The sequence below is a fragment of the Eubalaena glacialis genome, chromosome 7, assembly GCF_028564815.1.
Source record: "Eubalaena glacialis isolate mEubGla1 chromosome 7, mEubGla1.1.hap2.+ XY, whole genome shotgun sequence".
NCBI lineage: Eukaryota > Metazoa > Chordata > Mammalia > Artiodactyla > Balaenidae > Eubalaena > Eubalaena glacialis.
Window position 1 is genome coordinate 70,976,633 of NC_083722.1, and position 25,667 is coordinate 71,002,299.

The 25,667-nt window shown below is 38.3% G+C and overlaps 1 protein-coding gene across 2 annotated transcripts in view; it reads left to right on the forward strand.

Annotated features, from left to right (window-relative positions):
• Window positions 1–25,399, forward strand: part of SACM1L (SAC1 like phosphatidylinositide phosphatase) — a 60,757-nt gene extending 35,358 nt beyond the window's left edge. For both annotated transcript variants that reach the window (XM_061196630.1, XM_061196631.1), the window contains 13 exons: window positions 878–979; window positions 3,060–3,145; window positions 3,922–4,008; window positions 4,516–4,584; window positions 8,052–8,131; window positions 10,584–10,682; window positions 16,631–16,769; window positions 18,629–18,698; window positions 18,815–18,887; window positions 19,630–19,723; window positions 19,843–19,935; window positions 20,600–20,657; window positions 23,546–25,399. In XM_061196630.1, coding sequence (XP_061052613.1) covers window positions 878–979; window positions 3,060–3,145; window positions 3,922–4,008; window positions 4,516–4,584; window positions 8,052–8,131; window positions 10,584–10,682; window positions 16,631–16,769; window positions 18,629–18,698; window positions 18,815–18,887; window positions 19,630–19,723; window positions 19,843–19,935; window positions 20,600–20,657; window positions 23,546–23,682 — 1,187 coding nt within the window. In that variant the 3' untranslated portion in view covers window positions 23,683–25,399. The remainder of the gene's footprint in view (window positions 1–877; window positions 980–3,059; window positions 3,146–3,921; window positions 4,009–4,515; window positions 4,585–8,051; window positions 8,132–10,583; window positions 10,683–16,630; window positions 16,770–18,628; window positions 18,699–18,814; window positions 18,888–19,629; window positions 19,724–19,842; window positions 19,936–20,599; window positions 20,658–23,545) is intronic.
• Window positions 25,400–25,667: the final 268 nt, after the last annotated feature.

Consider the following 25,667-nt stretch of genomic DNA (forward strand, 5'->3'; position numbering starts at 1 on the left):
TTACTGGGGGCATAAACAAGGACTTGAAGTTTATTAAGAGTGTTGTGCCATTTTTATAAAACTCAAAAGCAAGCTGTGTGTTTTCAAGTCATGGTTGCATATAATGAAACTAAGAAGGCAGGGGAATCGTCTGCACAGGGCTTCTGGGCAAGAAGGCAGTTGGATGGGATGAAGAAGGAACAGATATTAGATTCAGGGCATTGATACTGTTCGCAAGTTGGAGGTAGGTTTATAGATATTTATTTTATTATGCTCTTATGCTTTATAATGGATGAATCAAATTATATTAAGCAAAATGTTTTGTATAGGAAATAACCATAGGGCAAACCCAAACCTATGAGGAAGAGAGAGAGACATTCTGTTTCTGAATGATCTTTAATTTACAGTTTGATCTATAAATCTTTATATACTTAGCAACTGTTATTTGTAATTGTAATTATGCATATAATATAAACTTCAGTAGCTTAGTCTTTTTCCCCCCTTTTTTCCATTTCTTATTGGAAGGTTAATCTATTTTAAATGTATAAGTCTTTCATTCAAAGATTTTTTTGTGATGTGGTTAATATTTAATTCTTTACTTTCAGAAAGTGGTTGAGACTATCTGGGAAAGGAAATCATATTATTTAAATAGAAACACTGTAATGAACCACTTAAACACACTGACTGTATGTCATTATAGGGTTACTGACTTGACAAAACTTCACAATCAGTACTAAAGGCTTGTGAATATTCATGAGAACCAAAAATTTGCATATTCTCTATCCTTTTTATTTTCTAAAGGCAGAGTCATTCTTACTACGGTAGATAGATTCAAATTTCATCTGAAAATAATACATATGATTTTGCAATATGTTATATTTTTCTTAATGTAGTTAAGTTATTACTATGCACTCATGTTCTATTAATGGAAAATACTTTGATTGGATTCTCATCTCGAGGAGGAGTTGTTTCAGAGCTGGTGTCCGCTATTATGTAAGAGGTGAGATTAATTTTGTCAGCACAATTTGGTACTGGGTTATATCTATCTCTAATTAATGTTTGGCTCATGGTAACATGAATGTAACCTTTTGTATTTTATTTGTTTCATCATTTGATAGCCTCGCTAAATATTTATCTCCTGCTTCATTATGATAATTAGGTAGGTCTTCTGTGCTTTACTCCAGCTACTGTAGTTACATTGCAGATGTTAATGAGACACTGTAGGCTGCTTCTTACTGCTTTAAGAGGAATTGCTCATGTTATTTGCTGGATGTCTGAAAGCGTAGCTGAACTCACTATAGTTTTCAATAACCTAAAACTCATATCAGAAAGTATTTTCTTTTATTGCTCTTGGTTTCTGTGCATGTATAAAGCTAGACATTTGACCTTATGCCTTCAACTTTGAAGATTTACATTTGAGCATTCTTTAGGCTTTGTGCTAGCAACACGCTAATTTGCTTAAACCAAGCTTTTAAAATCTGTATTAGAAGTTACTGTCATTATGAAAATGAGTTTCCTGAACTCTATTTTTTTTTTTTAAGCCAGAGTATATCAGAATAAAATCCTATGGACCCTTAGGTAAATCATAGAAGTTTTGGGCCAGGAAGTTGTAAAAGTCATTTGGTTAATCTCCTTTAGTATAGGTGATATAGCAGAGGAAGAAAGACATTTAGTGAGTGACCTGGCCAAGATCACACAACCAGGATTAGAGTTAGCAATGCCCTTGTATCTGGATTTTCTTGGATGGAGTCATATTTTTTAATTAAAAGTTTTGAATTGGTAATGCAGTCACATAGATCAGGTATCAAAGGTATAAAAAGATATGCAGTTAAAAAATATTTCTCATTTCTGACTTCATCTGCTGCATCTTACCTCTCGACCAGCTGATCTGTTGTTAGTTTCTTACTTATCCTTCAGATAATTTTTATGCCATTCCAAGTATGTTCTCCTTCTTTTGCAGACAGTGGTTGTATACTGTGTACATTTTCTTGCACCTTGGGTTTTTTTAACTTAATATATATTAGAAATCCCTTCATAAAGATATCTCGTACGCTCACTTGCTCTCACACACACACACAATCTCACTCTTATTCTCAATCTCACTTTTTAAAATAACTACATATTATTCCTTAATGGGAATTCTGGACAGAACCAAGTATAGCCCATGCTTCTGACAAGTAATTTTAGAACGTACTGAGAAGGCATTTTATTGCTGATTTGACTCATAATTTTTTCCCTTCTGTTAATATGTTAACAGAAACACTGATATTATATGTTACACCTCAAAATGTTATATGTTTTAGAAGTACGTCAGATAGAAAGGATGTTAAGAAATATTTGAGATCATTAAAAATCTGTTGATTTTTTTTTTTTCTTTCCTAATAATTTGAGTCAGGGACTCACTTGAAAGTTGCCTTTGCTTAGCAAGCTTTTCTTAGTAAAGATAATGTAAACAAGATAGTAAGGTAATGCTTCAAACATTTGAAAGAACTAACCAAATCAAGGCTAAATATTTAAGAGCAGTGCTTTTCAAATTAGTTTTTTTGGGTATATTCATGGAGTTGTAGAAATTGTAGGATCATATACAGTTTTTGTGCTTTCATTTTGATAAGTAAAATTGTAAGCATCTGCTGGACCATTTGCATCATTATAACAAAATACTGTTAACATAATGGCCCACATTTGCATTTAATATTGTGTTTAATGGTTTTAACCTCCAAAATTGGGATCTATGGATATACTGTCAGAGGTTTTTGAGAACTTGTTTTTTCTTTAAAATATGTCCAAAATTTGAGAAACACTGTTTTAGAGGAATTGTGTATATATAAACAATTGATATATTAAATAGCAGCCAACATTATTTGTTTGTTAATAGGTCGTTAATACTCCCTTTAAGCCTGTTTAAATGAGTGAGCTTTGTTAGCTTTCTGATGGTGGACTATGCATTTGTTTGAAATTTAGTTTTATAAGTACTTTTCCACTAATTTGAACTGACTTAATTCTCTTCAAGTTAGAGTGAATTAGTGAGTTTCTGATGTTTTTCTTATGTAATAAATATAGTTAATTTTTTTCCAATTCAGGAATTGATTCTGAAGGCCATGCAGCTAACTTTGTAGAAACAGAACAAATTGTGCACTACAATGGGAGCAGAGCTTCATTTGTACAGGCAAGTTAACGTGTCTGTTAGGCAGCCAGCCAGTTGGTCTTTTCTACTTGGATTGTAATTTCCTGACATATTGTTGAAATTTCTCTCCTTTTTAAAGTAATATCATTGTCTACAATATGGAAAAAGTTCACCCAAAACAAGGATATTCCATTAACCTGGCACTCAGCTGCTGAGGTTTTCTGCCCTTGAATTAAATCCCTAAAGGAGAGGGTAGGGTAGGAGGTGCAAGGGTTACAGAAATGGAGCCATTGGTCTGCTTAACCCCTTAGACTTCTTCAGGACAGTGATGACAGGACAAGCAGCTGGCTTATGCCTGACTTTACCTGCCTTGCATTCATTGTGACATAATATCTGAGTTGTGGATCACTTACTGCTCCAGAGTATTAATGGCTAAAAATATTTTTCAGTTCATAAACATATTCTTTCGAGAATGAATAAAGCAATTTCTAGTTTTATTATAATGCCAAATTATATACCAGACGTAACTTGGTAATTTTTACTTGTAGATAAAAATTGATTTATTTTAGAATTTAGGAGAAACACAACTGTCTACTACACAAGTGCATGTATATAAAATCAGAAAAAGTCCTTTCCAAATGTATGCCCCAAAATATGAATTTTAGGAGCCGTTATGCATGGATTTCTTTCATAGTTAGTAGATCGCATTTTTATTTTTTCTTTTGCGGTCATTGATACTGTATATACCCCTGACAATAAGCTGAGAAAAACAAGTTTGTGTGTATGTTTCTTTTTATATATCTTTTCTTTTCTTTTAGACTCGAGGATCAATACCACTGTACTGGTCTCAAAGACCAAATCTCAAGTACAAACCACTGCCACTGATCAACAAAGTAGCAAATCATGTGTGTATCTTCCATGCTTTTTTCATTGGCTATAAATAGAAGCTTAGTGGCATTATAGTTTGTGTATAGAGCATGTATTTATTTCTCATAAGTCAGACTTCAACATCTTTGAGGCCTTTCTCCTTGGTTCTGGCACTTAGTGAGCTTCTAAACCAAAGGACTGTGTATATGGCATGTTAGAAATGTGGAAAAACAAACTGAATGACTTGGTAAATTTCGATTTGAGAGATCTCAGTAAGATTTGCAGTCTTACACTGTTTAGAATATTTAGTGTATTCTATTTGACATGCTCAGAAATAAAATAGTAATATTGTAGCTCAGAGTAGAATGGCTTATAATTACTACTCACTACATAGTATTTAGAATATCTAGAAGACATAGTCCATCTTAATGTCATTCTCTTGAATATAGAGATAGGACATTTAAGGAGATACTTTTTAACATCTTATAAATATTCTTATAATGTAATCTGGTAAAGTATGTAACTCTTTTTTTTCCCCTCTCTAGATGGATGGTTTCCAAAGGCATTTTGATTCACAAATAATTATTTATGGAAAACAAGTCATAATCAATCTGGTATGTTTCTTACATTTTGGGGGGAATAAAACCCTAGCATCTTTTTTTTTTTTAAACAAAATTTACCATTTTAACATTTTTAAGTGTGCAATTCAGTGGCATTAAATATTTTACAGTGTTGTGCAACCATCACCACTGACCATTTCCAGAACTTTTCATCATACCAGACAGAAACTCAGTATCCATTAAACAGTAACTTCCTATTATCCCTCTTACCTCAGCCCCTGGTAACTCTATTCTACTTTCTGTCTCTATAAATTTGTCTATTCTAGGTATCCCATATAAATTGTATTGTGTAATATTTGTTCCTTTGTATCTTATTTCCCTAAGCAGAATGTTTTTGTTTATGTGGCTCCAAGTTACTTTGTAGTGTCCTTTCATTTTAACTTGAAGGACTCTCTGTAGCATTTCTGGTAGGGCAGGTCTAGGGATAATGAACTCCCTCAGCTTTTGTTTATCCAAGAATGTCTTAATTTCTGTCTCATTTTTGAAGGACAGTTTTGCCAGATATAGAATTTTTGGTTGACAGTTCTTTTCTTTCAGTACTTTAAATATATCATCCCATTGCCTTCTAGCCTCCAAGGTTTCTGAAGAGAAATTGGCATATAATTCTATTCAGAATCCCTTGTATGTGATGAGTCCTTTCTCTCTTGCTGCTTTCAAGATCCTCTCTTTGTCATTAAGTAGTTTGATTATAATGTGACTGGTGTGTTTCTTTGAGTTCGTCATATCTGGGGATTGGGCACTTCTTGGATTTGAAGATCTGTATCGTTCATCAAATTTGGGAAGGTTTTTTGCCATTTTCTCTTTAAATAATCTCTCTGTCCCTTTCTCTCTCTCTTCTCTTTCTGGGACTCCCATAATGAATATGTTGTCTGCTTGATGCTATCCCAGAAGTCCCCCAGGCTCCGTTCAATTTTCCGATTCTTTTTTCTTTCTGCTGCTTCAACTTGATTATTTCTTTTGTCCTATACAAGTTTGCTGATTCGTCTTTCTTCCTGCTCAAATGTGCTGTTGAACTCCTCTAGTGAATTTTTAATTTCCATTTTGTACTTCTGAGCTCCAGACTTACCATGTCATTCCTTTGAATACTTTGTTTCTTTGTTGATAGTCTCAATTTTTCATATACGGTTTTCCTGATTTCCTTTAGTTCTTTGTCCATGCTTTCTTTTAGCTCTGAGCATATTTAAGACAGTTGTTGTGAAAGCTTTTTGTTATTTATTTATTTATTTTTGGCTGCATTGGGACTTTGTTACTGGGCGCCGGCTTTCTTTAGTTGCGGCGAGCGGGAGCTGCTCTTCGTTGTGGTGCATGGGCTTTTCATTGTAGTGGCTTTTCTTGTTGCGGAGCATGGGCTCTAGGCGCGTGGGCTCAGTAGTTGTTACTCAAGGGCTCTAGAGCACAGGCTCAGTAGTTGTGGCACACGGGCTTAGTTGCTCTGAGGCATGTGGGATCTTCCTGGACCAGGGCTCGAACCCGTGTCCCCTGCATTGGCAGGCGGATTCTTAACCACTGTGTCACCAGGGAAGTCCTATTTATTTATTTATTAATTTGGCCACGCCACACGGCTTTCAGGATCTTAGTTCCCCAACGAGGGATGGAACCCAGGCTGCGCCAAGTCCTAACCACTAGACCACCAGGGAATTCCCTGAAAGCTTTTTATAAATAAGGCTTCTGCAGGGATGGTTTCTATCAATTTATCCTTTCCCATTGAATAAGCCTTGTTTTCCTGTGTTTTTTTGTATGCCTTATGATTTTGTTGTTGTTCTTGAAAACTGGGCATTGGATGTTTATAATGTAGTAACTCTGGAAGTCAGATTCTTCTTTCCCAGGGGTTTGCTGTTGTTTTGTTTTGTTTTTGTTTTGATCATTGAATGCTGTAGTAATCTATTCGTTTTGAGACTTTTCCAAACTATTTTTTTAAAATTTTTTTCTGCCTTTATTTATTTATTTATTTTTATTTTTAAATTTATTTATTTATGGCTGTGTTGGGTCTTCATTTCTGTGCGAGGGCTTTGTCTAGTTGTGGCAAGTGGGGGCCACTCTTCATCGCGGTGCACGGGCCTCTCACTGTCGCGGCCTCTCTTTTTGCAGAGCACAGGCTCCAGACGCGCAGGCTCAGTAGTTGTGGCTCACGGGCCTAGTTGCTCCGCGGCATGTGGGATCTTCCCAGACCAGGGCTCGAACCCGTGTCTCCTGCATTAGCAGGCAGATTCTCAACCACTGCGCTACCAGGGAAGCCCCTCCAAACTATTCTTGCAAAGACTGTTCCTTGTTGTGTATGCTCACTGAAGTCTCCGTTCTTTTAGCTTGTGTTCAGCTAATGTTTTGACAGAAATTTCCTTGAATACAAGGAACTGAAATAGACAAAGGAAAAAACAAAAAAGAGAACAACCCCATCTCCTAATCTCTGCAGACTGCTTCTGTGTTGGAGCAGTCCTTCACTTATTTACTTAGGCTTGCTCTGAACGTAGGGATTAGCCTGAGGTGAAAGCTTAAGGTCTTTTCAGGACTTTTCTGAGCATGCATCTTGCTTGGGTATGCATACGGCTGTCTAAAACCCTCCATATACGTGGCTGCTTTTGAGTATCCTAATTTCTCAAAGAGTGTCACCCCAGCTGCTTCTGCAGGCTTTAGATGGTCTATTTTATGTCTCCACCTGAAATATCTTGCCCTAGGCGTCTTGGTTTATAGTCCTCTTGTAGCTTATATGAGCAGTGTGCAAATAAGGTCTGGTCTGCTCTTCCGATTTGTGGAGGGGGGCTGAGAACTGTGTTGCCGCTGCTTAAGCTAAGATCGTCATTGCACTGGGGAAAGGATGAGATAAGGGCAAGAAAAATGCTACAGAATTGTCCTACAATTTTGAGGTTGGCTTTATCTTGATTGGACATTTGTTTGGTTGCTATAAACCTTTGGTTGTTTTCTAGAGCTCCTACAAAGTTGGCTTGACAGCTTCTCTTTTTTCTGATGTTTTTGTGAGGGTATGAGAGCTTAAAGCTTCCTAGTCTGCCATTTTGCTGATGTCACTCTGTCCTTTTAATTAAACTTAAAAGAAAGCTATGGTGGGACTTCCCTGGTGGCACAGTGGTTAAGAATCTGCCTGCCAATGCAGGGGACACGGCTTTGAGCCCTGGTCCGGGAAGATCCCATATGCCGCGGAGCAACTAAGCCCATGCGCCACAACTACCGAGCCTGTGCTCTAGAGCCCGTGAGCCACAACTACTGAGCCCACGTGCCACAGCTACTGAAGCCCGGGTGCTTAGAGCCCGTGCTCCACAACAAGAGAAGCCACCGCAACGAGAAGCCCGCGCACTGTAATGAAGAGTAAGTAGCCCCTGCTCGCTGCAGCTAGAGAAAGCCCGCGCGGAGCAATGAAGACCCAATGCAGCCATAAATAAATAAACAAACAAACAAACAAATATTTAAAAAAAAAGAAAGCAAGCTGTGGTGTTTTTAATTTTTTACAGGTTAATCAGAAGGGCTCAGAGAAGCCACTTGAACAGGCGTTTGCAACAATGGTGTCTTCCTTGGCAAATGGAATGATCAGGTACCTCACTAGAAATCTGTTGTAGGTCTTTTCAGAGTAGATGTGCAGTGCATGTATACGTAAGTACATAGATCTCTCTAGATGTATTTCAGTTTGTTTTCAAAGCATGATTTTGTTAGCTTGAAATTTTCTCTGGCATAATTCATGTTGCAGAATAACTTCTTAACAGTTGAATTTTAATTTTAATTTTGTAAAAGTTTAGTCCTTGATTAAAATCCTCTCCTTGAGGCTTTGTGTCGCTCTGCCCATTGGGTCTTGAATTTCAGTTACTCATGATTGTTTGGTGTGGTCTGCCTGGTCCTGACCACCACACGAGCTGGAGCAATTTACTGTTGCATGGCGGCCTTGTCTGGAGCAGCAGCTTGCCCCTCCTGTAAGGCACCAGGCAACAGTTACAAATTCTGTGTAGCCTTGCCAAAAGAGGGGGGATCCTAAAACATAAACAGTTGCCCTGTGGAAATGTGCAGGGTAATGAGTCAGCCTGTTTGGAGCTTCTGCATCAGGAAACCGGGGTAGGAGGTGGGGGTATACTGTGGTAGCAAGTGGTCACAGGCATTGGGGGAAGACTTTAAAAGAAATGGTACTCGGTTATTTGGGGAGAATTTTTTTTTAACCTACGGAAAATTTTAAACATACACAAAAATAGAAAGATATAATGAACCTGTGGGGAAGAATTTAAGTCTATTGTCCAACTCAAAAACTCTAGCAAATTTATCAGACCCTTACTCCATGCCCATTTCTGCCTTCTCATAGTGGAACCTCCCCAAACACACTTGGATGAGTCAAAGAAGTGATTCCTATCCAGGGTGTGCCTCAAAATCCTCAGAGGAATTACTCAGAATATACCTAAGACCTGAAAAATCAGAATCACTGGGTTTAGAGTCCAACATGTCTATTCTGGAAAAAGTTTATCTGCTGCCTCCTTTGTACACCCCTGGTTAAGCCCCTGTCTGTGCTTCAGAGGGTTTCTGTAGGTATACTCACCTCCAGAGTTGCCTCTAGTGTTTGTAGCAGCAGCTAACTTTGAGAACTTGAGGCATAAGTCAGAGTCTAAAGTTATGCCCTTGGTGTTCCGGGGCACTTGGAGGATACATACTGCTAAGGAATAAACACCCTAAAGCTGTTGTTACCAAAATATAATGATGTAAGACATTCTTAGAAGATACAAATGTAATTTTAGAAGGATACAAGCTTAAGAATCCAAATGCATTTATGTGCTGTGAGCCACTTAAATTCTTCAGGCGAGTCTAGAGCTATGGTCAGAGCACTCCAAAAATAACTATTACACCACCACTTCTAGTGGAGCTGCCTTTGAAAATGCTTCCCCCCACCTCCCAGTCTTCCCAAAGTCTGGCCTCACAGTTGGCTAACTTCTGTTTTTATACTAATTTCTAAGTACCCCGTTCTCCCCTGAGATAACCATGGAGGTGATAGAAGCCTCTCTCTTGACCTGCTGGAAGCCCACCCTACATTGATGTCCCTTCAGCCATTGGAGCCAAGGCTCCATGAGAGCAGACACCTAATCTGAATTTTACTCTGTAGATGAGAGTGTAATGTTCTTCTAATCCTCCTCCTTTATGACTTGACTTGCTCCCTGAATAGGAAGTTGGGTAGAAGTGCAGTGTGTGAGAATCTTCATGTACCCTGGTGCCCAGGTTCTCTTCATTCTTTCTTCCTCTCTTGACTTTCGGGAGTTGGTTAATGATTTTTCCCCCTCTCAAGGGGCAACATCTTCCAGCTCATAGTAGGACACCTTCCCTGTTAGATGTGTTCTAACTTTGAGATTTATACCTCTTAAATATTAGATAACTGAAAACAGCCCATTACAGATTGATGGACAAGAAAATTCTCTCTACCACATGTATGTGTGATGTATGGATAGTAATAATGAATATTTTGGTAGGATGAACAGTAACTAACCAGAGTGGGGACCATCCTGCTTCTGTTCTTCTCACAGCCCCTAATACACAACAGACAGTCCAGTCCTCCTTGGACTGAATCGAATTTGACCATTTTGAACATCTTAATTGATCTGAAAATCAAAAAGAGACCCTATTCTTTGTACATGGGAGTAGAGAATAAATATACAGTAGATATTCAGTTGGACAAGACTACTTTATATTAACATGCCTGATTGCTGTACCTGAGCTCACTTCTGTAGCATTTCACTGGGCTTCTTTACTCCTATCTGAGGGCCTCTAGAAAAACGTGAAGATAGAAGAGTGTGTGTGTGTATTTTTTTCCTTCAGTAGATATGAGCATGAGAAGGTGGGTGTGTCTGTGCATGCCTGCATGCATGTGTATATGTATAGTGGTAAACCCAAAGTGAAGGAGGCTCTACTATTCCCAGGTGATATGTATGTAGAGAAGAGGATCAGCTTATGAAGGTATTATTAACAGAAAGAAAATGAATAATCTTCAGTCACTTTCTGAATATCTTTTCTTTTGGTAGATATATTGCCTTTGACTTCCATAAGGAATGTAAAAATATGAGATGGGATCGACTAAGTATTTTATTGGATCAAGTAGCAGAAATGCAAGATGAATTAAGGTAAGCTATGTTATTTCCCTACAGAGGTTGAGGGATGAGGTAGGTGCATATGTTAATCATGTATATTATGCATTATCTAACAGACTTACAGATATAGTTCACTAGGTTGATAGCACTTGTCTATACTCTCATTTGTAGTTTTTTTTTTTTTTCCCCTGAAAGATGAGACTTGGTGATTTTTAAATATTTAAAAATTCTTTAAAATGACCCAAGTCCAGGTATTTTCATATTTTTATGTATTCTACGCATTTACAAATTTATATATAATTGAAGTTAGTTTGCTACTGTTTTATGTTCAGTTGTTTCCACTAAACATTTTATCACATTTTGTCATTAGCCTACCAAGTCTTTGTAATGATAACATTTAATGGCTTTTCTGTGTTCCATTTTGTCATAGCACAGTTTCAGTTAAATGCTTTTCTTCGCATCGGGCATCTGGTTTGTTTCCTTTTCTCTTCCTACCATGAAAGATTGTGCTGAAGTGAATCATTCTCGGTATAAATATGTTTTTACTTCTGTTAAACTGTTTCCTGAAATAAATTCTTGACGGTAGGATAATGGATCAAAGGGTCTGAATATCTTCATGGTACTTCTCACGTGTGTTTACAGTGTTACTTACTGTGTGGGTTCAGATATTCGCTGTACTCTATGCACATGTCAGTCTTTACCTATTTTAAAGCCAGAAGTAGGAATCTGGAAACCAGTCTTATTTTGTTCTGCCTGTGTAGTTCTAATGCACTGTGTAATTTCAGTTACACAGTAACATAGTAAAACTTCTGTAGACATTTGCTCAGCTTTTAAAAAAATATTTTTATACATATTAAGTCATCAGCTGTAGTTAGTTAAATCTTCTTTTTTTTTTTCTTCTTCTATGAGGTTTTGTTTTGAGCATAGCTAGTGAAGGGGGGTTGACCTATATCATTATTGGGGTAGAGAAACCTTGTCAGAGGGGTTACTTCCTTGGGTTCATCTGTTAATTGTTGCCCCACAGAGTATAAGAAAGAAGGGAGGATTGACACCAGAATCTTTGTCCATTGCTCTCACTATGTTCCACAGGGACAGTAGACCTTTCACCTGTGACTTTCAGATGACCTCTCTGCACATTTGTTTCCAGGGATTTTGGGGGAAGTGGAAAGAATCTGGGCTTTGGGGCCCTACACAATAAGTTTGAAATCTCAGTTTGCCTCCTATTAGCCATGTGACCAAGGAGCAAGTTAGTTATCTTCAAATCTTGATTTCTCCATCTGTAAAGTGGAGATAATAATACTTATCTCTTAGACTTGTATAATTTAAGAAATAATATTTATGAAACAAACATGTAGTATTTAGTTTATAAGTACTAATGGGGTGCCAACACTCACATGCACTCTATATATACATACTCTAATCAAACTTCACCAGTTTGGCATAAACCTCATGTAGAGTTTTAGTCTAAACACGTTCTTTTAAGCCTTTTTTTTTTTTCTGCCATGCCTCACGGCATGTGGGAACTTAGTTCCCTGACCAGGGATTGAACCCATGCCCCCTGTATTGGAAGCACGGAGTCTTTTTTTTTTTTTTTTCCAGATTGTTTTTTTTTTTTTTTTTTTTAAACATCTTTATTGAAGTATAATTGCTTTACAATGGTGTGTTACTTTCTGCTTTATAACAAAGTGAATAAGTTATACATATACATATGTTCCCATATCTCTTCCCTCTTGCATCTCCCTCCCTCCCACACTCCCTATCCCACCCCTCTAGGTGGTCACAAAGCACCGAGCTGATCTCCCTGTGCTATGCGGCTGCTTCCCACTAGCTATCTATTTTACATTTGGTAGTGTATATATGTCCATGACACTCTCTCACCCTGTCACATCTCACCCCTCCCCCTCCCCATATCCTCAAGTCCATTCTCTAGTAGGTCTGTGTCTTTATTCCCGTCTTGCCACTAGGTTCTTCATGACCTTTTTTTTTTTTCCTTAGATTCCATGTATATGTGTTAGCATACTGTATTTGTTTTTCTCTTTCTGACTTACTTCACTCTGTATGACAGACTCTAACTCCATCCACCTCATTACAAATACCTCCATTTCATTTCTTTTTATGGCTGAGTAATATTCCATTGTATATATGTGCCACATCTTCTTTAGCCATTCATCTGATGATGGACACCTAGGTTGCTTCCATGTCCTGGCTATTGTAAACAGAGCTGCAATGAATATTTTGGTACATGACTCTTTCTGAATTATGGTTTTCTCAGGGTATATGCCCAGTAGTGGGATTGCTGGGTCGTATGGTAGTTCTATTTTTAATTTTTTAAGGAACCTCCATACTGTTCTCCATAGTGGCTGTATCAATTTACATTCCCACCAATAGTCCAAGAGTGTTCCCTTTTCTCCACACCCTCTCCAGCATTTATTGTTTCTAGATTTTTTGATGATGGCCATTCTGACCGGTGTGAGATGATACCTCATTGTAGTTTTGATTTGCATTTCTCTAATGATTAATGATGTTGAGCATTCTTTCATGTGTCTATTGGCAATCTGTATATCTTCTTTGGAGAAATGTCTGTTTAGGTCTTCTGCCCATTTTTGGATTTGGTTGTTTGTTTTTTTGTTATTGAGCTGCATGAGCTGCTTGTAAATCTTGGAGATTAATCCTTTGTCAGTTGCTTCATTTGCAAATATTTTCTCCCATTCTGAGGGTTGTCTTTTGGTCTTGTTTATGGTTTCCTTTGCTGTGCAAAAGCTTTTAAGTTTCATTAGGTCCCATTTGTTTATTTGTGTTTTTATTTCCATTTCTCTAGGAGCTGGGTCAAAAAGGATCTTGCTGTGATTTATGTCATAGAGTGTTCTGCCTATGTTTTCCTCTGAGAGTTTGATAGTGTCTGGCCTTACACTTAGGTCTTTAATCCATTTTGAGTTTATTTTTGTGTATGGTGTCAGGGAGTGTTCTAATTTCATACTTTTACATGTACCTGTCCAATTTTCCCAGCACCACTTATTGAAGAGGCTGTCTTTTCTCCACTGTATATGCTTGCCTCCTTTATCAAAGATAAGGTGACCATATGTGCGTGGGCTTATCTCTGGGCTTTCTATCCTGTTCCATTGATCTATATTTCTGTTTTTGTGCCAGTACCAAACTGTCTTGATTACTGTAGCTTTGTAATATAGTCTGAAGTCAGGGAGCCTGATTCCTCCAGCTCCATTTTTCGTTCTCAAGATTGCTTTGGCTATTCGGGGTCTTTTGTGTTTCCATACAAATTGTGAAATTTTTTGTTCTAGTTCTGTGAAAAATGCCAGTGGTAGTTTGATAGGGATTGCATTGAATCTGTAGATTGCTTTGGGTAGCAGAGTCATTTTCACAATGTTGATTCTTCCAATCCAAGAACATGGTATATCTCTCCATCTATTTGTATCATCTTTAATTTCTTTCATCAGTGTCCTATAATTTTCTGCATACAGGTCTTTTGTCTCCTTAGGTAGGTTTATTCCTAGATATTTTATTCTTTTTCTTGCAATGGTAAACGGGAGTGTTTTCTTAATTTCACTTTCAGATTTTTCATCATTAGTATATAGGAATGCACGAGATTTCTGTGCATTAATTTTGTATCCTGCTACTTTACCAAATTCATTGATTAGCTCTAGTAGTTTTCTGGTAGCATCTTTAGGATTCTCTATGTATAGTATCATGTCATCTGCAAACAGTGACAGCTTTACTTCTTTTCCGATTTGGATTCCTTTTATTTCTTTTTCTTCTCTGATTGCTGTGGCTAACACTTCCAAAACTATGTTGAATAATAGTGGTGAGAGTGGGCAACCTTGTCTTGTTCCTGATCTTAGTGGAAATGGTTTCAGTTTTTCACCATTCAGGACAATGTTGGCTGTGGGTTTGTCATATATGGCCTTTATTATGTTGAGGAAAGTTCCCTCTATGCCTACTTTCTGCAGGACTTTTATCATAAATGGGTGTTGAATTTTGTCGAAAGCTTTCTCTGCATCTATTGAGATGATCATATGGTTTTTCTCCTTCAATTTGTTAATATGATGTATCACGTTGATTGATTTGCATATATTGAAGAATCCTTGCATTCCTGGAATAAACCCCACTTGATCATGGTGTGTAATCCTTTTAATGTGCTGTTGGATTCTGTTTGCTAGTATTTTGTTGAGGATTTTTGCATCTATGTTCATCAGTGATATTGGCCTGTAGTTTTCTTTCTTTGTGACATCTTTGTCTGGTTTTGGTATCAGAATGATGGTGGCCTCATAGAATGAGTTGGGGAGTGTTCCTCCCTCTGCAATATTTTGGAAGAGTTTGAGAAGGACAGGTGTTAGCTCTTCTCTAAATGTTTGATAGAATTCGCCTGTGAAGCCATCTGGTCCTGGGCTTTTGTGTGTTGGAAGATTTTTAATCACAGTTTCAATTTCAGTGCTTGTGATTGGTCTGTTCATATTTTCTATTTCTTCCTGGTTCAGTCTCGGCAGGTTGTGCATTTCTAAGAATCTGTCCATTTCTTCCAGGTTGTCCATTTTATTGGCATAGAGTTGGGAAGCACGGAGTCTTAACCACTGGACTGCCAGGGAAGTCCCTTAAGCCCTTAATTTTAAGGTCATGATTTTTAGCCCTTGGTGAATCTATTGTGTTTCTCCCTCCCTTTTTGATTTTGGGGAGTAATTGCAATAAAATTAATATTATCTAGTATTCATTGTATTCTCTGTCCCATATACTCTGGCTAAGCACTTTATATGCATTTTACATTATCTCATTTAAACCTAAGAGCAGCCTAATGGTGGTGCTGTCATCTCCATTTCATGGGTGAAAAAAATTTAGGCTCTGAGAGATTAGGTTAATTACTTAAAGTTACACAGCTAGTAACTTGCCTAAGGAGCTAAGGGTAGCAAACCAGTTGTTTGCTGCCAAAGTCCATGCTCTTTACTGCCACACTGTGCCAACATTGTCAAATTTTTGAGTTCATAGAATAATCTGAACAGATTGTTAAAAATGACAGAAACAATAGAACTGGTAACCATGGTTGGCTCCAGTGCAGACATCTGGGTGGTTCAGGGGAGAAAGGAAAATGGATTTTTCAAATAATACCCTATTATACCTTATAAATTTAGTATTATTTGCATATATTACCCTTCTTTTTAAAATTCATTTATTTATTTATTTTATTTTTGGCTGTGTTGAGTCTTCGTTGCTGCACATGGGCTTTTCCAGTTGCAGCGAGCAGGGGCTACTCTTCGTTGCAGTGCATGGTCTCATCACGGTGGCTTCTCTTGTTGTGGAGCACGGGCTCTAGGCGCACAGGCTTCAGTAGTTGTGGCGCCCGGGCTTAGTTGCTCCGCGGCATGTGGGATCTTCCCGGACCAAGGCACGAACCTGTGTCCCCTGCATTGGCATTCTTAACCACTGCACCACCAGGGAAGCCCTGTTACCCATTTTAAGAAGGGATTTTTAAATGTTAAATGTTTTTAATGCACGATATCCAGCCCTTGCTTCAGAGATTCTTACTCAGTTTATTTCAAGGCCAAGCATCTTCATTTTTAACAAACATCTCAGGGAATTCTGATACAGACAGCACAGGGGACTGTGCTTCAAGAAATCCCGACATAGGGGGCATAGGTGCAATAATTATGTAAAAGGAAGACCTCTTCTGGCCTTAGGGAAACACAGTGATGTCCATAGCCATCCTTACAATACTCCCAACTGTCCTTTTTCACATCTCTTGGGTGAAGTGACCTTGATGCTACAGTTGTTTTGAGATAGGGGCTGTCTTGCGTCTTCTGTTCAAACTTCCTTTTGGTCTTTGGTAATCAAATATACCTGAACCGTACATTTCCCATCTGACCTTTTAATTTACCAGTTTTAATAATGTCTCTGACATGGACCTGTGTTAAAAGAGGTCTGTCCTTAGTAGGCTTGGCTGACTTTGGTATGAGAGTGTTTATACAAATATGTTTTAGTTATTTTCTAGTGGACTCTGATGGCAAGGTGGTGACTAACCAGGAAGGCGTGTTCCGCAGCAATTGCATGGATTGTCTGGACAGAACTAATGTGATCCAGAGTCTGTTAGCTCGTCGTTCACTTCAGGCCCAGCTTCAGGTACAAATGCTTTTTTTCTTTTATCAGATAAACAATATAGCAAAAAAGAAACTTCATCTTTAAAAACCAATAACAAGAAACATTCACATGCCCCCGTCCTAACCCAATTCTTTTTGGTTTTGTGTCTTGCCATCCATGGATGTACACTTTGTCCATAACCATGGTCAGTGTATGTACACAGTTTTAAATTTTGCCTTTTTGCTCTAGCATTATATGTGATCATAGTTTTTAAGAGGTGCATTGTTGTGCTATAATTTACTAAGCCATTTAGGTTGCTACATTTTTGGCTTATAAATAAGACTATAGAGAATATACCTATGTATATTATTATTAGCTTGAATTATTTCCTTTGGGTTAACTCCTGCTGGGTTAAAGAGAATATATACTTTCCAAGAGGGTTATACCAGTTACCCCTAAGACTAGCCAGCAGTGAAAAGTGAATCTTGCCAGCATTAAATATTTTTATTTAGAAAGGTTTTTTTTCTTCTTTAATAGTACAGAGTAGTACCTCAAAGTTGTTTTCGTTTGCACCTGTTATATTGTTTGGCAAGGGATATTAACTCCCAGGTATAAAGTTTCTGACACAGCTTTGCTTTACCAGTAAGACTGTGTTGTTGAGAAAGAATAGGTATAAATATTTTCTTCTCTTTATATTTGGAATTAAAAATATGTATATCCCAGATTTCCAGATCACATTGGCATTTGTTGTAGGGAGCAAACAAAATGCATCCCAAATGGTTTCCTGCCTAAATAATTTGTAAACGTTCAACTTTATGACAATTTTGTGGGACTCAGGGAAGAATTATGGAGGGAAAATACCTCCCTAAATCCTCAAGTAGGACATACCAAAGGAGTGGTTGCCCTCTTTGAGCATTCTCTAGCTTGTATGGTACTATGTCCTTGTCAGTCTGTTGGATTTATTATACTTCAGAATATATTTTTCAATAGAAACAATATTAGGAATGGTTGTTTCCAAGGCTGATTAACAAATGTATTTAACTAGGTTCTGTAATCTTTATTTAACTAATTTACATGCTAAAAATAGTATTATAAAACCTAACCAACCTTCAGAGAGTCTTTGGGCAGGAACCTCTCTAGCCTCAGTGCCAGCTAATGTGAGGACTCCAGTTGTGCCTTTCCCCTTCCAGTGAGGGCAGGTCATTGAGCGTGGGCAGGCCCCATTCTGAGGGAGAGAGAGCGAGATGTCATTTGAGGTGAGCAGTGAGGATGGTGGTTCTAAGAGGGTTGCGGGTCCGAGACAAAGACCAAGGCAGGAGTTCCTAATCTGTGGTCAGAGAACTCCAATGGGGAGTCCATAGAGAGGCTTAGGGATGCCCAGGAGTCCTCTGAGATTATATGCAAAGGACTGTTTGTGGGGAGGTAGGTAGGTAGCATTCATCCCAATTCTCAAAGGGTCCCAGGGTTAGGGGATAAGTTTGGAGGTCAGAAGTCTGGAGATGGTGAATTTTGAGGAGGTAGAGGGGTAAAGGCAGTGGAGGGTTGGGGGTGGCAGGAAAGGAGGTAGTAATGGCTGGAATCCTGCAGCAGCCTTCACTCTCCCCTCTCCTTTCCCTTCTGTCCCTGTCTCTGAGTTTACAGTCTTGCCACTGTTCCTCTGGTGCTGGGGCTCAAGGGAGAGTGGGGGCTATGGGCAGAAGGAAGCCCAAAGAGAGGCTTTGCAGCCTGGCCTGAGCGGGAGAGTGCTGTGGTCCCCACATACAGGGAGAGCATCTCCCACCTGCAGCCAGCAGCCAGGAGCCAGGAACCATGTGAGATGATCTGGGGACTATGCTTTTTCTTCCTAAGTCATATGTGCTGAAATCTGTTACACATAAACATAGTTATGATTCTTATTCCAGAGACTAGGAGTTTTGCATGTGGGACAAAAGCTTGAAGAACAAGATGAATTTGAGAAGATTTACAAAAACGGTAGGTAATTTCTTTAACAGAGGCAAGGTTACTCAAAGTTTGAAATAAATATTTTGGATTTAGAGCATTGGTTGCCATTTTAATCATTATCAGCTGATTTTTACTTTTTTTCACAGCCTGGGCTGACAATGCAAATGCTTGTGCCAAACAGTATGCGGGAACTGGTGCCTTGAAGACTGACTTTACCAGGCAAGCCATGCTTTAAAATCACATTCCAGACCAGTGGTTCACAGTTCTGGTGCATAGTAGATCACTCGGGCAACTTATAGACAATAGCAACAGCAAACCACCAGTGCCTGGGCCTCATTTCAGAGCAGTGAAGTCAGGACTGCAGGGAGATGAGGCCCAGGCACTGGTGGCTTCTTAGCATCCCTGGGTGATTCTGATGCACAGTGGGGGTTGAGAACCATGGCTCCTTAGCTTTTCTCAAAACTTAACTGTGCACCTGACTCACCGCAGTCCCACTCAGCAGGTCTGGGGCAGGGCCTGAGATTCTGTACCCAGGTGATGTTGGTGCTGTTCTCACTGGGTAGTGAGAGGGTAGAATGTTTTGAATTTGTTACACATGTGGTTGGGTCTTTTTCTGCTATATGGATTCCCTGGGAGCAAGATAAGATTTCTAGTCTTTTTGCTATTTCATGCCACTTAACCTGGGCTGTGTGTTTCTCTTCTTATTTCTTGTCTTTGCAAGTGGAACTGAGCATTTTTCCTCTTTGTGCCTACTTTGGTAATATTTTAGAAATAGGATACACATTTCTTGGACCTGATATTGGTTTCTTTTGTGAGGTGTCTCCTTCATATATTCAGGGATGTTTTAAAAAAAATCTTTATAATTCACTTATCTCCATACCACATACTTATTGGCTGTAAAACAGTGTGAGAGTTTAATATGCAAATCTGTAACTCAAAACTTAACCTCATATTTAACCAGAACTGGGAAGAGAACTCAGTTGGGACTTATAATGGATGGCTGGAACTCACTAATACGGTATTACAAGAACAACTTTTCTGATGGATTTAGACAAGTAAGTTTGTTATTTGATGCTAATTTTTGGTCATTAGGTGGCTGTATCTTTGTACTGTTCTTCAGTAATATAATCATATCTAATTTGGGAGTTACTAATTTCCTTTTTTTCTCTTCTAGGATTCCATAGACTTATTTCTTGGGAACTATTCAGTGGATGAATTAGAATCTCATAGTCCTTTAAGTGTTCCAAGGGATTTGAAATTCCTGGCTGTAAGAAACCTTTATGTTTTTCAAGTTGTTAAAAGCATTGTGTCTGAAGGTATAGGTGGTGCCAACTCCCCTTGATATAAAACATTGTATGTTGTTCTAAATGGAACATAAATATTTAAGTTTCCCCAAGGAGCAGATCAGGGAGAGGAGTAAAATAACTTTGGAATGTTTGTCTTCTTTCAAACTTGAGTGTCTTTCGCAGATCCTTTTTAAGTGAGAACACAGACGCAAAGGGAGTGTGAGGGTTTCTCATTTCCGGAGACTACTCCCCTGAGGTTCAGGGATTGCCAGAGGCAAACTTGTGACCTGGAAGTTGACTCCTCTGTTCACCAGACTTTTCAAGAGCCTCTCTGGGGTCTCATTCCAGTGGGCAGGGTGTCCTGGAGTGGAGGGGCCTGGTGTCTGGGTTCTCATCTGGGCGACCTCCCTCTGCTTAGCACTCCCTGGTTTGGAGCAAAGCCATGTTTTTTCAGATCTTTTAACCTGTTCGAAGATTTGGGCAGTTATGAACAAAACTCTAAATAATGATGTTTTGCTGAAAGAAAGATATTTTGTATATTAGATTGCAGAAGGGTTTTATTCTCTTTCAAGCAAAGCATGCATAACTGTACAACCATTGATTAGCATCTTACGTGATGGTTTCTCTTTCCGTTTTCTTTTCCAGTTGCCTATTATCATGGTTGTCGCCTTTTCCATGTGCATTATCTGTTTGCTTATGGCTGGTAAGTCTGCCCTTGTTTCACATTCTTACAGTCATTTCTTAGAATGTTGAACTTTCCTGTACAGCATCTTAAGTTTGCGCCTATTCAGTACTTGATGTTTCCCTATTGAATTGAATGAGTAAAGTGGGCAGATGGGAGGATTAGTCCTTAGATGTGACAGAAGGAAAAATGTATACTCAGTAGCTTGATACTTTTTTTTTTCCACTTAAGCTTTTTAAAATATTTTTTTCTTGCTATCAAAGTAATACAGAGTAATTACAGAAAATACAGTTAGGCAAAAAAGAAGATAATGTTATTTATCACCTTGTCTTTCAGAGATAAGCTAATTACTCTTAACATTTTGATGTTTTAATCTTTGTAAGTGTGCATTTTTTCCCCAAAAGTGAGATAGATTTTTTTTGTAATCTGTTTTTTCACTGAGCAATATAAATATTTCCCCATGTTCTTTATTTTTAATGGCTGCACAGTATTCCATTAATGGATGTATAATTTATTTAACCAACCACCTATGTTGGACAAATAAATGTTATTATAGATTAATACATTACTTCTTAAATTTTAATAGCGAAATTGCCTAAGAACCTGAGCTAACAAGGTCTTTATTGGTTTTCTTTTTTCTCTCAATGTTTTTCTGTGTTACTAAGTTAATGGAGACATTTTCATCTTAAATGCATATTAAGTAGTGTTCAGTGCTCTGGGAGTTTGAGTGTGTAACACGTTGCATTGTGCCTGGGAGGTGCAGCCTTAGGCACCTCCAGTCTCATCCTCTATCCTGAATTCGCTGGGCTGACATTTCTCTGCCTGGCTGACTTCTGCCATCCTCACGCTCCCCTCTCATGAAGTGTCTCTTTGTTCTCCCACACAGACCTCATCTCCCCCTTTCTGATTTCCACAGCATTTTGTGTACCTCTCTTATAGCACTTTCTTCTTTTAACCTTGTAAGCACCTAGGGATTTCTTCTTCAGAGGTGCTGTACTCTTTGGGGTCCTGAATGCACCCAAGGTGTATTCCTGTTTGTGTGGTAGTGATTTGCATACTCATTCGTCTTTCTCACTGAGTCAGCAACTTTTTGAAGGCAGAGATGGTGTCTTACTCATTGTTTTATCTCCTGTGTCTGGGATACAGTTTTGCCCTCAGCAAAACTTTGCTGAATTAAGGACTCCTGTTCACACCCCACACCCCACACCCCGCACTAATTCTGCCAGCTTCTTGAGGGGAGGCTCAGAACCTGTTCATCTCTCTAATCCCCTCAGTGTTCAGTAGTGTAGGTAGTCATGACACAGGAAGGAGCTGTCCTCTTGTTACTCTAGGGCAGGGGTTAGCAGATGTTTTCTGAAGAATCAGATAATATTTTAGATTTTGTAAACTACATACAGTCTCTGTTTGCACAGTTTGTTTTTACAGCTCTTTAAAAATGTAAAAACCATCACAGTGCAGAAACAAGCCGAGGACTCTCGAGTGCAGCATCACTGTGTGGCATGACTAGGGGGTCTGTGTCACGTTTGGGGCAGGAAGGAAGAGGACAGGAGCAGCTGGCATGTGCTGCTCACGGTTCAGTTCACACCCTAGATCCTTTGACTTCTTTCTTTAAAACATTGCCCGTTGGATGCCATTTTCTGGGAACCACTCCACTGCTGAATTAGTTTTGTTATTTTGGTCTTTTTATATACTCACATTTCCCTGTGGAACCTCTGGAAAGGCAGGGAAGTCAAGACCAAGACTCAGCGTGAACAAACGGACCATTCCTTTGGGGAGTGTCCCAGAGTGGGCTTGTGAGGAACTGGTTTTTTCTTTATCCAAAAAGAGTTTTAAAACCCAGAGCTGTCAAAATTAGCAATTGTGGAAATTTGAATGTTTTCAAGTGAAAAGATATTGGATGCTGTGGATAGTAACATCTCGTGTCAGTTAATTCTTGTAAAGTAATGATCTTTGTGGTGTTTAGATATGACAGTGTCTGATTTCTAGCCCCTACTTTGGTATTTAAGAGAACAGCAAATAAATGCAAGCATGTTCTCTGACAGCTTATTAGGAAAGTGTCTACACCCTGAATTTCCTTTCTGGCGTGCTCTCTTACTGGCTGTTGACCTCTGCATGTTTCCCTGTCAGCAGGTGAGGCCAGTACTATTGCAAGAGAGAAGCAACACTGGGTTCACCTATTCAAGGAGTAGAACAAAAAGATCTTTTCCCATTGGCCTGCTGCTTCCTTCATGTACTCTAGACTTTGAAAAAAATGCGTATCAGGAGAGTTGTGTTAAATATGTTGTTAAAATATGTTGTATTTATTGAGTTTTGTTTTATACACTTTAATACATAACTTTTCTGAAGCATGTATATTTGTAAAGTTATTTTCCATAACAGAAAAACCCGAATGAACTTTTTGGCCAACCCAGTATTTTTTGTGTAGGCATTTTGGTAGTAGCTGATACCTGTCATAGATAGGACTATGAGCTAAACTATTAGTAATAACTTCTTATAATATTAAAGTATATAATCTAAAACTAATAATTACTATTTGCTTGATATAACCTGAAATTAGTTTAGTCAAGTGGTTCTCAAAATGTGGTCTCTTGACCCGTAGCATCAGCATAATCTGGGAACTTGTTAGAAATGCAGATTCTTGGACACCACCCCAGGCCTGCTGAATGAGACAGACACTCTGGGGTTGAGCCCAGCAGCTGATTCTTTATCAAGCCCTGAAGCGGATTCTGATGCCAGCCAGAGTTTGAGAACCACTGGTTTAAACCTTAATTGAGAGGTTCTTGTATATTTCCTTTGGATGTGTTTGTAAACTTTAATGTTGTCAAGATGTGCTAAACGGCTGAAAGCTGGATCTAGTATCAATAAAATGACTTGTTATTTATCAGCTCTTTGTTTTTTAAAATCAACAGGTGACACCTGGACAGAAACACTGGCCTATGTGCTCTTCTGGGGAGTTGCAAGCATTGGAACATTTTTTATTATTCTTTACAATGGCAAAGATTTTGTTGATGCTCCCAGATTGGTCCAGAAAGAAAAGATAGACTGAATTTGTGTCTGTGGAAAGCGGCTTGGCTTGGAAGATTCCATTATGCAGAACTGGAGTCTTTACTGACCCGCTTTCCACGTCAGTCCAAGGTCTTTTTAAATCCTTTATCCAGAAGCACATCTTGCACTTGGTGTGGGGGTGATGACTTAGAATTGATCTGATGTTACTGCCTTGATGATCTCTTTACTGTTGGGATGGTTATATTTATAATTTGAAGCTATTCTATAATTAAAATGTAACCTCAATTCAGCTCACGGAATGGAAGGAATCTATTCATTGTCAATTTAATCAGCTGTTGCAGAATAAGTAATATATTTTAAAAAAATCTAGCTTCTTTCCTTATTTAAAACAGTGAAATTATTTTTCTAGCTCAGTTTATTGTCACTGTAGAAGCAGTTGCTGTTAGCAAGCATACTTTTCCATACATCTTTGGACTTTTCTTTAGTTTATAATAAGCTAACTCTACTCTGTTTATAAAATGTCTTTTACATACATCAAGTAGTTGGACGAAATAGTCTGTCACTACATGGTAGGAAAGAGGAGACCAGGGTCTGGTGTTCCTTTGGAGCTTCAGTTGGGCTGCGTTATGAGTTCAGTCAGCTTGAGCTGTGCAGTTTAAGTGTGATGAAAAAGGTTCAGGTGTATTTTATCTTTTTTAAAAGGTGTAAATGAAATCAAAGAATGTGAAGTCTCTCTCTTGTGCTAGAGGTCCAAAGCCTCCTCCGTTTTCAGGATTGCCCCAGTGTGGAAAATACCCTTGGTTGGTCAGCTCCTTCCTCCTGGACCTTTCGGTTTCTTGGGGGTCTTTCGTGGAGACATGCAGGCCTCTGAGCGGGTCTTGTGCTGAATCCGATGTCGCACTTGGAGGCAGCAGCTGCTTTTCCACGCACGGTATTGTCGATGCTTTTCCCTCTTTAAGGGTTTTTGTTAGCTGTCAGTAAGAGTGTCTAAAATTTAGTGCTTCCAGGTAGTTACAGCTCTCCAAATCAAGGACCAACTTAAACTTTAATTTATGTGCAGAAATAAATCTGAAAAATACACTCTAGAAGCTGTGCATAGTTCTAATTATAAGTCAGACTGTATATTCAAATTGTAATTATGAGGTTTAAAAATTAGAAAAGTATGTAAGGAAGTATAATTGCCACTATTTTAAAATAGTTCAATTAAATACTGCTACAATATTTGTGTTGTGCTTGAAAATATGTACAGTTTTTTCAATGGTAATACCTTTTCCTGTCCTTAAATATCTCTAAAGAGCGCCTTGATTTTAACATTACCTTTTTTCCAACATTATCTTTTATAAACATTAATAAGAGTTGTTGCTTTTAGAAACTCTAAAGGAAATAATAGCTGGAAAACCCTCTGTAGCTTAAAGTCAGTCATTAAAACTCACAATAGGGTAAGTAATTAGAACTACCTACTTTTAACTTGTAAATAAGCATAATTCGTTCCAAAGAGGAAATATCGAAACTTAGTTCATGTCTACTGTAATGTATTACTCAGATGCTACTGGGCATTTCACATTAAGAACTTATTTCAACGACCACAACAAAGACCAAATCTGAACTGCTGATGTGGCTGTTTTGCAGTGAATTGGACTAATGTTGGTGCGTTAGATCTTAAGGTATTAATGTTTCAGAACCCTGCAATGAGTATATTTCTAAATTCATGTACTGTCCATCCGTAAGTGAAAATAAAATGTCATATTCTTTTCTAACTAATGTTGGTGTCATTCCTATACCTTGTCTTACAAAGGGATGTTCTTTTTTATAAAAATCATGCAAAGCAATGTGTGGTCATTATAGAAAAATTAGACAATATAAGTAAGCAAGAAAATGAGTAGCTTCTGAAATTCTACTTTCCAGTTATGGCCACTTGAAAAATTGTGTTTATCCTTATAATTATTTTTCAGTTACAGATACTCCAGGGGAATATTTAGTATAGTGTTCATTAAATGATGTCCCCTGTATTCCCACCTCCAAATT